An 18,706-nucleotide genomic window follows, 5' to 3' on the forward strand; every position below is an offset into this window, starting at 1 on the left:
ATTATCTGGTGTTGTGTCATCCTCTGGTGTGACTGCCAGAAGGTTCTCTTATATTGGAAGTATTCACCGGAAGCTCCTCGCTCAGCCTCCTGTCGGACTTGACAGTCGTGAGAGTAGTGTGACAGTTGCTGGCCAGTGACTGGAGTCGACGTAGCCGTGTATCACAGACTGTCATGCATATCAACACTCGGCAGCAGCAGCAGACTGTGTAGGTGAAGCCAGGAGAGCTGAGAACCCACAGAGGCTCTGTCACTGTCAGAGGCACAGACACAATGATCACCGTCATCCCGCAGCTCCCATCCACCTCAGTGAATTATTCCACAATCTCATTAGCAGATGGATGGATGGGTGGTGGCGGATCACTGAGGAAAAAACAGGGTTTAACACTTTGTCTTCAACCTGCTCACTGCCGCTGTTCTCACCGCACAGCATGAATATAATGAAACCGTCCGATGTAGTTTGGATGTGCGATCTGCTCATACTTATATGTAAAAATACGTTTTACCCAAAAATACATCGAATCTGTAGTTCGTCTGCGATGAATGCGCTTCGTCCTGTTTGCACGTGGACAGCTGCCGTAGTTTGTGTTGGCCGCGTTGCCATGGCGACGCCGTCCAACTCGAGAGGCGCAGTGTAGCAACAACTTAGCATGGACAGTTTGTTTTTCTTCTTGTTCAGTGTTAGTTTTAAAAATACACCGAGTGTGGTTCACAGGTTTAACGGTATGTTCCCCCAGAGAGCAGGTGAGCTAACACGGAGGTGTTTAATCAGGGGTTAGTGGTTGTATCTGTTAGCTCATGGTTGATAACAGCAGGCAGTGAATGGCTAACACCTGCTTCTAATGGGATGTTAAAATCACAGGGAGAAGTTTTCTGCAGATAACTCTCCATTGAATCTGACCCTTAAAGGAACTTTCCTGTTTTCAGACACGATGAGGGACATGCCAGTGGAAACACACACTTGAACACCCAGGGTGTCATCTCTACACCAGTTCTGCAATGTCTGCTCCAGAGGAGGTGAAGGAGGAGGAGGAGGAGGAGGCTCAGGACCTGCAGCTCAGCTCTGTCTTGGGGAACGGTGTCCTCGGACCTCAGACCCCCCTCCCTCTGCCTGAGGATGCTGAGCCACAGGAGCAGCAGGAATATTATCCCACAGAGACGCTGAGTCTGAGCAGGACAAAGCTGAGACATGTCCCTGAACGCATTTTGAGAAGTAGCACACTGAAGGTCGGTTTGGACTTGCATCGGTCTGTCTCCTCACATCCAGCTGCACACTGCAATGATAATGATAACAAAATTGAGCATCTATAAAAACACAGTTACATGTTGCTTTGTGAGTTTAAAAAGTAATTCAAGGGGAAATTTAACCCCAAAATGTAAATTAACTATTATCTCAGAATCAGAATCAGGTTTAATGGCCAAGTAAGTTGTAAAACAAGGAATTTGACCTGGTGAAGTGGCTCTCAATGTTCTTACATGGAATACACATAACAACTCAAAACAAAACAAACAATGCGATGGTCTAATAAAAAGAAAGAAATGAAGTGCAGGGATAAATATTTAATGGTATGAGTATTACAGTTGTACAGTGAGGGTGAAATAAATAATATAATGAAATATAATTACAATATAATATAACTTCGGGAGTATTTGTACAGTGGTTATTATAAAGAACCAGGGTTATTGCACAGTGCCACGGTGGATTGGCTGTTCAGGAGTGAGACGGCGTGGGGGAAGAAACTGTTTTTGTGTCTGGAGGTTTTGGTGACGCCTATGGAGGGGTTGGTGAAGTGTTTGACTTCAAACACAGATTGCTGCCAAATCCAATACAATTTAAGTAAACAGTAACCACTTCTTCAAATATAGATTACAGCAGACATTTAGGCTAGAAACCTGGTGTTAATTACCTTCTTTCGAGTCGTATTTGAATGTGTGGGTTTACGGACACGTGGATGACGTATGGATGACATCACAAATCCAATCCAATACATGGAGGTATTGGATTGGACTTGGCTGCATTGCTGTTTACCCCTGAAACTCCTAAAGTGTTTTATGTCCGTCAAACACTTCACCCACCTCTCCATCAGCATAGTGGTGAGTAGAGTATACATGATTTAAAATTTTTGGGTGAACTATCTCTTTAACGAAGCGAATAATAGAAAACGAACTAGATCAATTCAGGTTCTTAAACCACTATACAACATTAGAGCACTAATATGAGAATAAAAAGTTACAAATGAGAAAAGAGTAAAAGCAATATTAAATAGAATATTATAAAATTATCATAATAGTCCGTAGAATCAGAGCTACATTAAAAAGTAAAAAGTTTAAGGTGAATTCAGACCCGAAGTCCTAGGAGAGTTGTTTGTTTGTTGTGAAGAGTGGCGTCACCTTTGGTCCTCAGACAGGGCCTTACTGAGAACCTTAGATAATGACTGGACACATGGTATCAAAAGATCTGAAATGTACTTTGGTGCAGAACAGGTTTTAAAATGGTTTGCTGTGACCAGTTTTGACTGAAAACGTAAATTCAATTTAATAATCGATATTCCATCCACTATAATATCAGGCCAACAATGTGATGTGTCTGTGTGATGTATTATTCTGCATTATTCTAACTGCATTGTATCGTCTTCAGTATTTATATCTTGAAGGCAACCATATATGCAGTATCCCAGATTCACTGTTCGCCAGCCTGCCCAGCCTGCAGTGGCTGGACCTCAGAAATAACCTAGTTGTGAGGCTCCCTGCTGAAATTGGCTTGCACAGGTAGGCTACTTATGCAACTGCTCTTTTGAATATTCTCTGATTGATTCCAAATTTCACACCATGCCTGCACCACCAACTGAGTACAAACAGCTCATTTATCAAATTTTAGAACAGATTTTGAATTGTTTTCTTCCTATTGTTTTAGTTTTTAAAGCCAAATCTGTGACTCCACGCTGCGGCGAATGAGATTCACATTATTATATAGATGTCTGGTTTCCTTTATGACTTATTGCTTACATTCTCCGGCTCAGCTGAGGACTAAACATGTGTCTCATCAAGATTTCCATTGCAGTCGTAGAATAATCTCTGATTTGGTTCATGCAGGCATCTGAAAACATTGCTACTGGAAGGAAATCCTATCTCAGAACTTCCACCAGAGTTGGGTGAGTAGATTTCTGTCTCTGCTCTTTGATATAAGAAGCTGTGTGTCTGTTTCATCACTTTCAATAGGCAGTGCTGGCAGGAAGTGTAGATCTAGATTAACTGCAATGAATGACAAGCAGTTAGTGACGGATATTTTGCTTGCCTCATAGCTGTTATCGCTTAAACGTATTACTGCACTGTTGCTTGCATTAAGTTAATGGCGGTAATGGAATAATGCACATATAATCTGTATAAGAGAGTCATCCTAAATGTAAAATTGAAAAAGGATTAATTATTGGCTTTTTCCCCAGGAAATGTGATAACACTCAAAGGCCTGAGCCTGAGGAACTGCCCGATCACTTTCCCCCCACAATACATTGTGCACCAGGGGGTCCAGGGCATCCTTCAGTACCTGAGGAGCATCATGGCTGAGCGTCACGTCAGCACGAGGAAGGCTGCTCCAGGTGAATCAAAGTCACCTTAACTTTGAACAATGCTGCAGCAAGGTGTCAAGTCATGTGCACGTGCAACCGAGCCATCTGCTCTTTTCTCAAAGATAGGGCGGCTGGCCACAAAAATAGATCCGTGCCCTGGTACCACTTCACTGGTGTGACTCTTGTTCCCTTGGAGATGTTGTGTGCCACGCAGCTGACTCTCTCTCTCTCTTTTTTCACACTCACCCTGTTCCAGCTATGCAATATTTTTAGCTAGATGGAATTGATTGATAAACCTACAGGCTCTAAACAGGAGCTCTCTGTCCCTCAGCACTGTCTGGAGGTAATCGCTGTGAGAACCCCAAGACAACCCATCACAGGAGAGGCTGCTGCTGCACAATGAGCTGAGCCGAACCCTTCAATCTCACAAGTTATCTCCCTGCCTACGAGCCTATTAACAAAGACAGGCCTCTGGTCTCCGGGGGGAAATCTGCTTTTGTTTAATTGGCACTAAGTGTAGAAGATTTGAAGATAAATCATGAATTTACATAATGCATTGTCATCCACCCTTCTTAGCTGAGATGACATGGAATATTTATATGATTGAATCTATTTATCTTACATGAGGGGGGAAGTTGCATTTTTCCACTTACTGTTTACTGACAACTTGTTGAACACAAACTCACTCAAGATCCAAACAGGTTTTTCTTAAATAATATTTTGCCTGCCTATAAGTGGTTAAGAGAATTTGCTCCTAAAATGCTGTTAAATCTAAGCTGCAGGTGGAATTTAACTCTGTATTCTAATAGTAATTATTGGTAGCCAACTGTTCACCATGTACCTCCACTGCAGCTGTAGATTGTGTTGCCCTCACATTACACTTCTATCTGCAACGGTTGTTTCCTTGGTAGAGCTGCCAGTGGTGGAGAAGCTCCAGCTGTCAGACCTGACGGGGTCCAGTGTGGAGGAGCAGGACGAGGACGAGCTGCAGAAGTTTGAGGAACTAAAGGATAAGATGATGCTGCTGGACAGAGCTGAGTGGGGTTCAATGGCACAGGGTGATAGAAACCCAAAGTCACATCTTCATCCTATCATCAAAGGGTAAGAAACATAAAGGTGTTGGGCTAAAAGGACGGTAAAGAGAAGTGAAAATCTTGACATGTTGGGGCATGAGATTTGATATTTAGATTGAAACCATTACCAGCTACCAGTTAGCTCAGCTTAGCATAAACACTGGTAATGGTAGGCAACAGCTTGCTTTCTCTAAAGGTTGTAAAATCTGCCTACCAGCACCTCTAAATCTCAATAATTAAATTATATGATGAGAAAAAATATATAGAGCTTGACATATATGTATAGTCTTTATATATATAAACATATAACTATACAAGTAAATTAAAAATCCACATTTTACATGGTTGTGTATCCGAACCAGATTAATTCCCAAGTAAGTATTTTACTTAAAAAGGAATTTGCTTTTGTTAATAACAAAGAAGAAGAAAAACAGGGATGGGGTGGCATAAGACAAACTAAGGAGCAAGTACAGTATAATTAAATATACAAAATAAAAGTAACATATGGTCTCATCTGCTTGCCTGACAACTGGTTAACAGTTACACCGAACCATTTATGAAATGGCAAATTGTCATCTTTACACAAGGGAGATAGTTTTTTGTGGTTTGCTGGTATGCAGATGTTGTTACTGTTGTGCATTGCTAGGCTGCTGTTTCTACACTGACCAACTGCTACCTTTAACTTTTATTTAATATTTAGACATTTAGACACTAAGAATACTTTGGTTCTTCTTATCTCACTCCCTACCAGATTGTTAAGAAACAGACTTTTCCCGAATGTGAAACTATTAACTTCAAACCAAAAAGTCAAGGCCAGTTACTACACTGGCCATACTTAAAATAAAATAGTTAATAATTAAATTAGAAAACAGTCATACTATTTTGAGTATAAGAAATACATTTAGGAAATATTGAGCAACTGTCCTCGCTGGTGTTCCACTCCTTTCTTCAGAAATTATGACACACTTTTGAATATCAACCCGCAACCTGACAAGTTTCCTCCAGCTCCGTGTGGCTCTTTGTTCACAGTAGATAAAATCCTGATACTTATAACAATGTGGTGCGGATTTGCAAAATGATTTTTGTCATTTGTGAAACAAGATGCTCCACGTACCTCATTTTAACACAGGAGACAAGCTGATCTTCTGATTCCCCCTTTAAAATGACACGTAGCTTGAAATTACAAAGTTATTCTTATAATATTATGGCTTACTTCTCTAAGTACTATAATTTTTTTACTCTTTAAGTAGCCCTAACAGAGAATATTCTACTGTACTCAGAAAGATGAAAACAACATGGTATCTAATTGCTTCTGCTATTGTTTTTGTACAATGAATCCATTTTCTGTTGAGAGATTTTTTACAGTGAAGATGTTGGTGACTATCTGATATTGGGACAGAGGAGGTGAATGTTATTACTTTCAGAAGATAACTGCTAGGGTGTGGAGTTGTGAGGGAGGGCTAAGTATTATAGTGTGGAGCCTTGGAAAAAGGAAAGCACAACACTTTTTAATGACTTTCTCTGCAGAGGAGACCAAGCGATCAAAATCTCCGTAGCTGTCTCCGCTGGGACTCGAAGCTCGGGAGAGCAATAAAAATGAATTGTTTTGTTTCAATTTATTTTGTCAGAAAAAAGGCATCTACCAAGGCCGGCATGATTCCCGGGCTCCTCCTGTTTGACACTCAGATCTGGAAGAGGCCAGAGGACAGGAGACAGGCTGCAATGAAAGAGATGAAGGAGAAACAGGCCATTCTGGAACACAGAAGAAAGTAAGTGGATTTTCTGCTTGATGTATTGCTGTATGGAGTATACCCTATTGCCTGTCCTACTACATTACAACTTATGAATTGTTGCTTCACAAAGCTGAGCCAAACTGTGTCTAACTGGCCTTTTTCCAAGTGACCAACACTAGGGGATCAATATCATGTCAACTATGTAAAGACCAGAGCAATAGTCTATGTTTACAGACCCTTTTGCAACCATTTACCTTGATATAAGATAAGATAAGATCATCCTTTATTAGTCCCACCATGGGGACATTTTTTTATATTACAGCAACAATGCAATAGTTAATTGTAAAGAAACGTAACAAATATATTGAAAAATAAGTTAAATAAAAACTATTATATACCGTGTAGAAAAAAAAAGAAGAAATTATATATCACTATATAACAGTGCATATTTATCTGGGTCTCTCTTAGAAGCCAAGAGGCTCTTCAGAAGTGGCAAACAAAAGCCAGGATCACACAGGAGAAGAACATCTCCGAGCAAATGCTGCAGAGGAGTGGACGACAAAAGAAGCAGAAGGTATGCGTCGACTATCGCCTCAGTTTCCACCTGTCAACCACAAGGCGGCAGTACAGCACTACCTCGGTCACGCCGGAGAGAGGAATGAAACAATAAGTATGAAATCAGCACAAGATGAATCATGTTGATGCTTGTGCACAGGTTTTCAGGGAGCAGCATGGCAGGAATCTGTGTCAGTGATGCTTAACAAAGAGGTTGATGCTGTTGAAGGCAGCAACAGATGTCAGGGCCTGTGATGGAGCTCCCTGTATCTGTGATAATGCAGCAGTAGCAGCAGCAGCTGCAGCAGCATACACATGAAGGCACATAGGCAGATGGATTGTTTTCAATGACTTGACTCAGATACATTTATGTGTAGAGTATCTTATAATGTTTGCATTCAAGCAGCAACATCAGTGTGACCGACAAATATAGTAAATGCTAACCTCATTCATGTGAATGACCACAATGAGGATGTTGGGTTGCAACAATGCAACGGTGGCACAGTTGTATCATCATGTACATACACATAAATATGAAATGTTGTATATAACTATAATAAGCAGCTCCACTATCTGTTATAGGGAGCAGGTGTGGGGGACGGCTGGGATGCTCCACAGAGACAGACTTCCTACATGTCCATCACAGACTGTGAGGAGAGAAGGTACATAGGAACTATTGGGAACAAAACACTCAAAGCACAGTAAAGATCCACACCAATTGAACCAGTATTACATATAGTATATTTATATCATATGTCTCCCTCTCCTCATTTGGGTGCCTTTCCTTATAAGGGTGCTCAATAAGCATAACCGTTCTTAAACATATTCATCTCATCAATTTGCTTCATGAAAATCTTACTGCACATGTTGAAAAAGCATCAAAGTCTCAACCAAATTGCATTTTGCATGGTTTACAATTGGGAGCCCTGCTGATTCAGGTGGACAGCTAGAGACACTTAGTGGACAAAGTGGGGCTGTGCACTCGTCATAGAACATCAGCAGTTTCTTTGTTCTTCTGTAACAACGTTGTCACGTACCAACAGATAAACCAGACTAAGATTTACTCTTTTCTATTTTCATTGATAGAATCAATCTTAACTTAGTTGAAAACAATAAGTCACAGGCCTGACCTTTTTTACCAGCTTCATCCATAAAGACAATGATACCAGTGGACTTACAGGAGCATGTAAATATTCAGTCCCTGACTTTGACATTTTGACCTGTGCACAGATCATCCCTTGAGCTAGGGCGGCAGATCCGTGCCCGTGTTGAGAAGATACAGGAGAGACGCAAGAATCCCATGGGCACAGCCAGCGAGCACATGGCAGCGGCGGAGCAAGATCTGGAGGAGGTCAGACCCATACCTCATCTGACTCATATGTATTGTCTCATCTGTAGTATCTGTATCTGTATTGAACCCCAATGACATTGACCTGAATTTGTTCATTGTTTCGTTCTGCTTTTTAATCACAGTTGACAAAGATACAGACACGGCTTCTGGTGGAGCGGAACAGAAATCGGGCAAAAGATCTTGACAAATGTTTCACCATCTACACCGGAGACACATTGTTGAGTTTCCTTGATAAGTGACGGGGACAGTGCATCTATTCTGTTTAAGTGTTGTGTTATTGATTTCGTATTCAAGTCATTGTGATATTAATTCCTTTAAAAATAACAAAAATAACAAATCTATTGAGCAGATTCCTTTTAGTTGCCCTCTTTTTCTTCTGAAATTCTGCCAGACACTCACTATCATACAAAGCAGTGGTATTTACATTTCCTTCACCTCATGTACACTCAGAACCCCAAACGTGTATGAAATAAATACGGTCTTCCTTATTTAATCTGTGACTAAGTTGTACGTTATCACTGAGTTCATGTTTTTTATTACCCCATTGTATGCTTCTCTTTGGTGTTCGAGTCACACTAACTATTGTACAAACCAGTGGTCTTTACATTTACTTCACCTTATACACATTTAGTACCCCAAACATGCATCCAATATATAAGAACTTTATCATTTAATGTGTTAAATTTAGCATTTTAATAGTTTATTTTTACATTAGCCCAATAGACACAATAGCACAATAATGATATACATAAAGATATGCCTTTTTGTCAATTATAAAAGCTAGCTACAACCTCACACTATGAACTAAAGTAATCTTAAAGGGGACGAATGAGAATTATAATAATACTAAAGGGAAATAATGCATAAATTGACGTTTAATCTCCATATTACAGTGTAACTAGAAGCTGCTGATGTCTTAAGTTGATTGTTAAACAGGCCATAAATATTTGTTTTCAGTAAATATCTGGCACGGTTTGCTTGATGTGAGAGAATGAATCCAGATTTTATCATTAATCCGTCGTAAAGACGTAACAACAAACTCGCAGCTATTACAGAGACATTCCCGAGATAAAGTCGGGAGTGATGAATGGCGTCAAAGCAGCCGGAGTGCGCCGGGGAAAGGGTCGGCCTTGTCTTGGGAGCTTGTCTGCTCCGCCAGCACAGAGAGCGTGATGTCAGCGGTGCCAGTGCTGTTGTAATTTACTTGGTGGGGGTGATGGCGTCATTTTCTGCCCTGGTGTAGCCTCCTGCTCCGAAAGCAAAGGGGAGACGGATCTTTGGCCGACGCGACCGTGGCTCCCTTGGCCGGGATCGAGCACCGCCGAGCCGGACACCTCACCCAGGGAAACATGGAGGCTGCGGCCGAGGAGCTGCGGGCCGGCTCTCGGGTACCTGTCACTATCGATCAAATAGTTAACGATACACTGGTGGTGACGCTGACCTACCGAGAGAGGAGCTACACGGGCATATTACTCGACTGCGGCAAAAAGTAAGTGTTGCTCCCTTTATTCTTTTTATACATTTACATCTGAAATTAATTAGCTCAACTCTGCTAACGGCTAAGGTACCTCGGGTGCTAACAAGCTGAGCTAGCTAGCTAGCTGTAAGCTAACCGGGCCTCCATACAAAAGACGTATGGGTTATTGTAGCTGACAAGGTAGCTCCTGTTAGCTTGCTGGCTAATGGCAAACTCTTCTCATTTTGGGCCACAATAAGGCGATAATACGCGCTGTTTCACTGTGGTGTGAACCTGTGTGTGAAGATAGTGACTGTGTCTACACAGGTCTTTGAATGTCTTCTTTTAAACATTGCAAATGTCACTGGGTTCATGTCTAGCTTATTGTTAGCCTGATAAAAGTCAGGGCAGCTAAAACGTATGGAGTAGGCCCTGTCTGAACAGTATTCTGTACATCAGGGACGTTTTGGTGTATTTATACATGCTGGTCGTGCATTGTGCACAACATTGGTGTACAGTGATACTCTAATGAAATGATATGAAATACAGTTGTAGTTCTGAGAAGTGGATTGATTGCATTGATTTCCAGTCACCCCTGGTGTATAGAAACAATAGAAAATGTCATGTGAGATTTGATACATCACATCTGTTTTCCCTGATCAGATCCAAGGACCATGTTAAACAGTGTTTGACAGCAGCAGCTCCTTTCTTTCCCTTTTAAATCAAATGTTTCTGTTCAAATGAGAACCTGTAGAAGTGTAATTCTGACATATCAGTCTTATCTACCTCTTTCTGTGTGTGTCACATGTATAGGCCTTGCGTTGCTCTTAGTGTGGTTCACCTTAATAGCCATGGGCTTTAGACTATTTATAGATGAGCAGAATCAGAATCGGACCAGCTTTGCCCCTTAGTATGCTAAGATGGTTTTTCATGTGAGAGCTCGTACTCGTCCTGAAAATAACTCGGCCTAATGGGAAAAGGCAGGCCTTGGAATAACCCAAAATAGGCCCATATATTTCAGGCCTAGTCACTGACAAAAATCTGACTACTTCTTAATTTTCAGCTAATGGAAATACATTTCCTGTCATTGTCTCCCACAGGTTTGGTAGGCCTATCACTCAGGCAGATCTCCACCTCTAGTTACACTGTACACAACGTGAAATGGCATCCGTGGGGTGAATCATGGCTGGTCTTATGCTGTGTCCTTACACTGTGCTTAACAAGCACTTTGTGTTCTCTGTCACAGACTGCACTGTTTGTGTCATGTCAGTCGCAGTGAAGGCTAATATTTTGTCGCTTAAGGGGCACATATAAAAAAGGTGAGAGGAACAAGCTTCACCAAGAGACCATCATCCGGAGGTGCGTGCCAGTTACTTCTCCTGGGGAGGAAAACAAGCTCCCCAAATGTGCTCTAATTAATAATTTCGCCTCCCATAAGCCCTGAGCAGACACGGATGCAAAAACAAACCAAAATCTCCTGGCTCCTTCTCTACCTCTCTGAATCCCGAGTGATTCATGGGATTGTTTTTGTTCAGTCAGATGTTGGGGAAGGTGGGGGGGGGGCTCCTGGGCATCCTGTAGTCTCTTTGTCTGCTGTCTCCTTACTAAAGCAGCACAGCCATGTTACTGTTGCCTGCCAGGCACTTCTCAAAGACTACTTGGCAGTCAGGCCTTCTCTGGACATGTTTGCTGGTCCCAGAGAACGAAAAAGAACACATAAAATCACTCAGAGAGAGTCAGTGATACGATTGCTCCATTTTTGCCTGAGGCAGCAGGATGCCTGCCTGCTTGTAAGCGTACCCCAACCCCCACACGTAAAGAATTTTCTGCATACAGGTGACAAGGAGAGTGGCGTCAGTGTGTCCAGTCAAAGTTAAACCAAGTGGGACACTGGGAAAAAGCTCTGAACAGCTCTGGTTTCTAATTTCGTTTTTGAAACAGTGAGGTATTTGATTTGTGTTATCCCACCTGACTAGTTATCAAACACAGCGAAATGCAAGCACTGCATTATAGTATCATTCTTGTAGAGCAATTCTCTAAACCTAAAAATTCCAGAAATGTTTGTCATTCGTAACAAGAATCTTTATGCAGGCTACCTGGATGGACAACACTTGGATCTGTCCAAAAATCCAACAGGATTCTCCCTACCCCACTGTCTAGTGCCCCTGAGCAAGGCACCTTACTCCCCCAACATCTGCTCCCCGGGCGCCGTACATGGCTGCCCACTGCTCCTAGGTCGTGCACCAGATGGGTTAAAAGCAGAGGACAAATTTGCCTCAATTGCATGAGTGTGTCTGTGCATGTTTGGGATAAATAAATGTAATAAAGCGGAATGAAACGCTCAGTTTTTAATTTATTGTTTTGTCCTTTTTCTCGTTCATCTCAGGACCGGGCTCTTCTGTCTACCGGATTTCACAGCAACACTCGGGGACTGCCCAATATCCAAACCAGCTTGTGAAATCCCAGAAGTTCCGAGTGAGGAGCTGGTTTCCAATTCTCCCAGCGAGACTTCACAAAGACCAAAGGATGAGGACACTCTCCCCGAAGGCAGCACACCTACTGCACCTCCTACCTGCCCCATCCCCACACCAGTGCCAGCTGGACAGACTCTTTATCCTCCTTATTTTGAAGGAGCCCCCTTCCCTCAGCCATTATGGGTGCGCCACAGCTACAGCCAATGGGTACCCCAACCTCCTCCTCGACCAATCAAGAGAAAGAAGAGGCGAACGCGAGAGCCTGGCCGCATGACCATGAGCACTATCCGTTTGCGGCCGCGGCAGGTACTGTGTGAAAAGTGCAAGAACACGCTGAATAGTGATGAAGACAGCAAAGATGGCATGACCAACACTAAGACGTCTAGAAAAGAAAATTCACTACATAGTGACGATGATGGTGATGACAAAGATATCTCCTCTAAGCTGTCAAGAAAAGAGGATGTCGTTGCAGCCAAGGACACTAAACGACGTGAAAATGGCACCACCCTTGACAGCAAGCGCCTTAGGAAGGACAAAAGGGGGGAAGCTGAAGTGGAGAAGTTTCCCGGAAGTGACGTGATTATCCCCCACAGTCCTGTCATAAAGATCTCCTACAGCACTCCACAGGGCAAGGGGGAGGTCATCAAGATCCCCTCACGTGTCCACGGTTCAGTCAAACCATTTTGCCCCAAACAGCTGGTGCAGAATGGCGAGGGTGAGAATGGCAACGCGTTTCCTGATCCCACCAAGGAACAACGGCACATTCTAGATGCCACTAGGTCTGGCCTCACTGTGTCCATTCCCAAACTCAAACTTACTAGACCTTTCACAACCGTGGGTCAGGACTTGCCCTCTCCAAAGATCTGCTTGAGACCCCCTCCGAGAGATGGGGAGGAGAGTGTAGTCGAGTATGAGGCAGAACTTGTAGAAGGCAGTAGGAGACGAAGCTCTAGGGTCACCGGCCCCTGCCTCCCCCACTCTGAAGACTCGGGGGAAGGCAAGAATTCTCTGGAGTTGTGGTCAGGGAGTTCTGGAGAGGAGGCTGAGCGGGGCCACAGTGACCTTACCCTTCTCATTAATTTCCGTAAACGTAAAGCGGACTCTTCTAGTCTGTCCGTCTGCAGCAGCGACAGTCTAGATGAGTCCAAGTCCTTCAGCTCTGACGGCACCTCACCTGAGCTGTGTGATCTCGCACCAGGTGAAGACCTCTCTGTAACCTCATCGTCGGTTCCTTCACGAGAGGACTGTAAGACTGTGCCACCACTAACGGTGCGGCTGCACACACGCAGCATGACAAAGTGTGTAACAGAGGAGGGTCACGCTGTGGCGGTGGGAGACATTGTTTGGGGGAAGATCCACGGCTTCCCTTGGTGGCCAGCGCGCGTCCTCAGCATCAGCGGCACCCGCAAACAGGAGACGGCCAGCTGTGAGGCGCAATGGCCCCAGGCGAAAGTGTCATGGTTCGGTTCGCCCACAACCTCCCAGCTCTCCGTTGCCAAACTGTCGCCCTTCAGACAGTTCTTCAGGTCCCGCTTCAACCGAAAGAAGAAAGGGATGTACAGGAGAGCCATCCTGGAGGCAGCCAAGGCTGTGGGTCACATGAGCCCGGAGATTACGTCACTGCTTTCCCACTGTGACACGTAGGTTAGTTCACAGCTTTGGCATGTTGTTTTTTCCCATCTACAATTATAGTTTTAAACAATACGTCTCCATGTGCTTTTAAGACCATAAATAAGCCTCAGCAGTTACTAAATGCATCATTTATATATCACCTGCTTTATTAGAGTTATGTTGGTATATTGGATTATTTAATAATCTCCGACCAACCAGTTTACGTAACCTGTATGTGTAACAACACATCACAGTAATTTGTGTGGGTTTGTATAAAGAGAGGTGGTTATTGCGCCAACAAGTAGTTCTGAGATCAACAAAGTTTCAGATGTTTGTATGTTGGCAAATTTGTCTGATTATTAGATGCGCGAGGGCTTTCCCTTATCTGAAAAGTACAATATTAAGAGCGTACTAACAAGAGAAACAATACCATATTGACCTTTTACAATCGGAATCCATGCAAATCTCTTTTCTTTGGGGTGTAGAAAATAACTGTTTGTGCCCAATACGCTTCATCAATTCGGAAACAAACAGATATAGCAGCAGAGCATTTTTCTGACACATTGAAATATCAACTCCAGCCTCCTGACTTTTCCATCATCCTTTTCATTAGCTACATGATCTAAATATGGATGTCCTGTTTAAAAAAACTATCAAGCTGCTCAGCTTTAAAACTTGATTTGATATGAATGAAGGTTGACTGAAGATTCTGGGACTTGACACATGTAACTGAATCAACTGTGACGCAGTCTTTTGACAAAAGAAGATTTATCATTCGGTTGCAGTTACTGGAGCTACAGAATGAATCACAGTTGTACGTGGGTGTCGCACAGAGTGAGAGTCTGTTTCCTCACACATTATCTTTGGCAAAGTGCAGACGCTGGTTAAGCAACGAGCTCATGGATCTGATACCAACCAGAATTTTATTTTGGACTGTTATCTAGCTGCACACTGAATTAGCATTAATTAGCTGCCGATGACCTGATCACTGTCTCTGTTTGTCATTATCTCAAATACTGCTGCAACTTGAAAGATTTGTTCACCTGCTCTTTGATCAGTAAAGCTGCTTTCAGATCTGCACTGAACTCCAGATATATTGCATAGGGCTTTATGTGAGCAAGCAAACGCCAGTGGGTCCAGGCAGTACGAGCAGGTGGGCGTGGTGATGATGTAACGGATGCAAAAAATGAAAACGGAGAACAGAAATATCTTGGGAGGAAAAATAGGTGCAACACACAGAGAAGATGGAGAGAAAGATATCAAATTCGAAAGACAACAATATTCAAGAGCTTTTGCTTATTAGGGACGGTGCTTGTGGCGATGTGCAGTAAACGGTAGCTGCCACGTTCTCCGTATGGGAAAGGCAAACTGCGCAAAATGTTTGATGGAAACATTATAGACATTTTCTTGAATTCACGTCTGAAAATGGCTTATTAGTAAGCACAGAGAGACAGAGCGACATTTGTTTGAGCAAATATCCATTCATCCTATTTGTCACAGATGACATATGCCGGAAATTAGAGCCCTGTAGAATACTTTGAAACCCTGATTTGCCTCGAGCACTTCCTACTCTAAAATATCCAGTAAATTGAATTAGAAGCCATCAAGATATTTTTCAAATCTACTTACACAGTGTCTCACTTTGGGAGACGCAGAGAGCCCGTCAGTCATTTTATTTCTCATTATAAAGAATTCCTAAGCAGTCCCATGAGAATGGAGGATCTTGTGCTGGACTGTTTTTTGTAAAGGTATCATTGTCATTACTGAGTAAATGGCTGTCAATTGTGAAACACGATTTGTGCCATATTACCCATCTCCTTCCTAAATTTCTATAAATGATCCCATTTGATGATATTCGTGTGTGAACTCGAGGGGGGGGGGTTGTGCTGAGTGAAAACAACTCCGTGGGCAACCTGCTTATTTAACAAACACTTGTAAGGTCTGCCGTGTGTGCTGCATGCATGCCGTGGAGCAGTTGCTGTGTTGAAAGGGGCAAAACAAACATTAGGGGCAGCTTTAATGAAGGCACTGGCTGTACTGCTGACTCCTCAACAGGAATCGCTTGTTAAAACTGCTAATTTCAGAAGTGAGTCCCAACAAACAGTGCTGTAAAGTGAAAGCAATTTAAATACACTGCTCCAGTATGAGGGCCTAGAAATATCATTTCTGTCTCATAGTGGCAGATGATATGGGCGTCCCCCCCCCCCGGTTTCTGAGTTCAGTGAACCTGCTTCGCCTTGGCTCACACTCAAAGGTTAAATATTGTCTTTGAGTGATATGAGAGGGAGTCAGGCAGCTCCCAGCTCTTCTGTTAACTCTGCTGAAGGCCTCATTAGAGGAGCAGTAGTTGAGAATAAACAGTGAGGGGTTAAGACCAGTCTATGTTTGGTCCTTTTTTCCAGAGCTCACAAAGGAAGCTTTTTTTTTTTTTTTTTTTTCTTTCTTGCTCCGTCAGCTACACAGAGGTTTCCGCCGGCTGGAAAGTAGCTGACGTTCACTTCACACTGCTCCGTAATCTGCACATGACAAACTCCACATATTGAGAGGCACATCTCTCCCTTTGTCGAGCTGTGTATATGGTGAACAAGAATTGCAGAGCTTTGTTTGCTCTTTGTGACTTTGCCTTTGCTTCTCCCGCTTTTTCTTCTTCTTTCTCTCTTGTGTAGGGGCTGAGGACTGCAGAGAGGTCTCCGAGGTTTTTCTGAATTCTCAGACTCTGTCATCAAGACCCAGGAGGGAGTACGTGCGGTTGCCACGGCTACTATTTATATGCCGTGCTTTTTTTCTCACAAGGCTTGTGGAAAATGGCCGCCAAGGTGGAGCGTCGTTGGGACTGGATAAAGGAGCAAAAGGAAAAAGGCCAGGCATCACATGGTCCCACATGAATTAAACTATTCCTCTTTTTTTTTCTAGATTGAATCATATTTCAATAGAGCCGAACAGTGACACTACAAAGACCCGAATGTATTTATTATCTGTTATCGTTTTATTATGATCCGTTAAGTACACCTTTCTACTAAAGTCTCGCAAAAACCTGCCGAACTGCTGCTGCTCTTATCACGGTCCTCAACCACCGACGAGTCACGAGGTCCATCTCGTCCAGCCAGAGGACGCCCCGCCCCTGGACCATGACACATTTTACCATGATTTAAAAAGTCTTACCCTGAATCCTCTTTACTTGTCAAACTGTGAATGGCTCCATCCAGAGACAGTAGTGACTGTTCCAGCTGTCCTTGCGATCACAGTGTTCCATCCTTGTAGCCTGCATTTGTGGTTGTGTTTATACTGAACTCAATTCCTCTCCACAATCATGTTGTATCTCTATTTCCATTTCATTTTGTGTCACATCAGCGTACTTGCCCCTCTTATCCCTGAGAACCATTTTTACATCACTTTAATTATTTAAAGCATCATGTTTAAGAGAAGAAAAAAAAGCACTTTATCTGTACCTTGGTGGCCTGCGGTAAGCTCACTGTCTGAAACACTATTGCGAGATACAGCCCTGATAAGCAGCAGGGGGAGTTCAGAAGTCTTTGTGGTTGACTGTCCATGGCCTTGGAGATACATGAGATACAATTTTTTTTTTTTTTTGTGGTTATTTTCTATTGTACGATTTTGGGGACAGGACACCAGACGCAGATGGTTGTGTACACTGTATTCTCGCATTTGGCTGTGTTTCTCTCTCAGCTTATCCACCACACGAACACACACACACACACTACAAAAATCCACATTTCCACTGGAGAAACATGGGTGAACAAATGTGTCAAAGCCCCCTATGCATTATCAGTTAAAGCTTTATGAGTGACTTTGGGAGAAAATGAAATAACATGCTGTAAGAATACTGTGAATTCAACTGCTGAGTGCGCTGAAGACATGTTTGCTACTAGCCTGCAGTTGCTTTTGAGTCATACGCTAAAAAGCAGACTGCAGTGCTGACCTTTAGTGACCTTTGTGTTGAAAGCAGCACTATTGGAATAGGGGGGAGGGAAGCGGGGAAGGCGAGAGTCGAGCACAGCCAGGTCCGCATTAAAAACTTAACTGAAGATTGCACACAGTCAGTCATGCTCAGCCAACCAGCCCGTCTCCTCCCTGCCTGCCCGGGAGCTGTTTGTTCAGATGGAGGTTGAAGAACAGGCTTTCTGATTGTCAATGAGAGGTGTGCTTATTAGGGGAGCAGATATCGCACTCCTCCTGTTTTGATAATCTGCGGTTTGACTGTTTGCTATCAGGCCCTGCCGGTGTCCAGGCAGCCTTACACATTGAGGAGTAGGAGAGTCGACATCTCTGTAATCCCTGGGGGGGGAAACGCTCGTCAGGATTTCCCCTGTGTATGCGCAACATGGCTATCTACTGTTGGCCTAGTTGGTCAATGTTATTGGCCACTTTTTTGTTTTCTTTTTTTACATGTACTGTACATAAAAATAAAATATACAAGCAATACCTGTGCTGTTGTGGATCAGCCTCTGATATCACCTCTTTCTAAAGGGATATTCAATTTTACTGTGGACAATTGTGTGTTTGGCTCTCGAGGAAGATTTCTCAAAAAAAAAACTATCCTGATGAACCATGGGGATTTCAGTCTGTGACTTTTAATATTCAATGTTAAAGGGCATTGCAACAGAATAGGCAAGGCAGGCAATTCCCCTGGGACCCAAGGTTCAGTCTAAGATTTAGGTGAAAGGGAATTATTGGCTAGTTACATATAATTAAATAATCCTAGTTATGTTTTCACTAGTGTGTTCAATCTAAATTGTATTAATTGTTGTTTTCTTTACCCTAGAATGAGCCCTTTATATTTAAATACTTTATATTGACATCAGGAGCCGGTCCTCTCTACGGAGGCCACCATGTTGTTTTACAGTTTCCAGACTGGACAAACTAAACA

The 18,706-nt window shown here is 43.0% G+C and overlaps 2 protein-coding genes across 3 annotated transcripts; both read left to right on the forward strand.

Annotated features, from left to right (window-relative positions):
* Nucleotides 1-603: 603 nt before the first annotated feature.
* Nucleotides 604-8,704, forward strand: LOC128453718 (leucine-rich repeat-containing protein 27). The gene is made up of 11 exons (XM_053436773.1): nucleotides 604-743; nucleotides 927-1,226; nucleotides 2,638-2,768; nucleotides 3,093-3,151; nucleotides 3,443-3,595; nucleotides 4,477-4,666; nucleotides 6,267-6,407; nucleotides 6,840-6,945; nucleotides 7,509-7,588; nucleotides 8,157-8,277; nucleotides 8,400-8,704. The coding sequence occupies exons 2-11, from the start codon at nucleotides 999-1,001 to the stop codon at nucleotides 8,514-8,516; spliced, it is 1,326 nt and encodes a 441-aa protein (XP_053292748.1). The 5' UTR covers nucleotides 604-743; nucleotides 927-998; the 3' UTR covers nucleotides 8,517-8,704.
* A 596-nt stretch (nucleotides 8,705-9,300) lies between these two features.
* On the forward strand, nucleotides 9,301-18,261 carry pwwp2b (PWWP domain containing 2B). 2 transcript variants are annotated; one of them, XM_053436811.1, is made up of 3 exons: nucleotides 9,301-9,766; nucleotides 12,120-13,847; nucleotides 16,485-18,261. In XM_053436811.1, exons 1-3 carry the CDS (start codon nucleotides 9,627-9,629, stop codon nucleotides 16,489-16,491), a joined length of 1,875 nt encoding a protein of 624 aa, XP_053292786.1. In that variant the 5' UTR covers nucleotides 9,301-9,626; the 3' UTR covers nucleotides 16,492-18,261. The 2 variants fall into 2 exon arrangements, with proteins under 2 accessions (XP_053292786.1, XP_053292787.1); XM_053436812.1 differs by having other exon boundaries at nucleotides 9,302-9,766; nucleotides 12,120-13,851.
* Nucleotides 18,262-18,706: the final 445 nt, after the last annotated feature.

The sequence above is a fragment of the Pleuronectes platessa genome, chromosome 12, assembly GCF_947347685.1.
Source record: "Pleuronectes platessa chromosome 12, fPlePla1.1, whole genome shotgun sequence".
NCBI lineage: Eukaryota > Metazoa > Chordata > Actinopteri > Pleuronectiformes > Pleuronectidae > Pleuronectes > Pleuronectes platessa.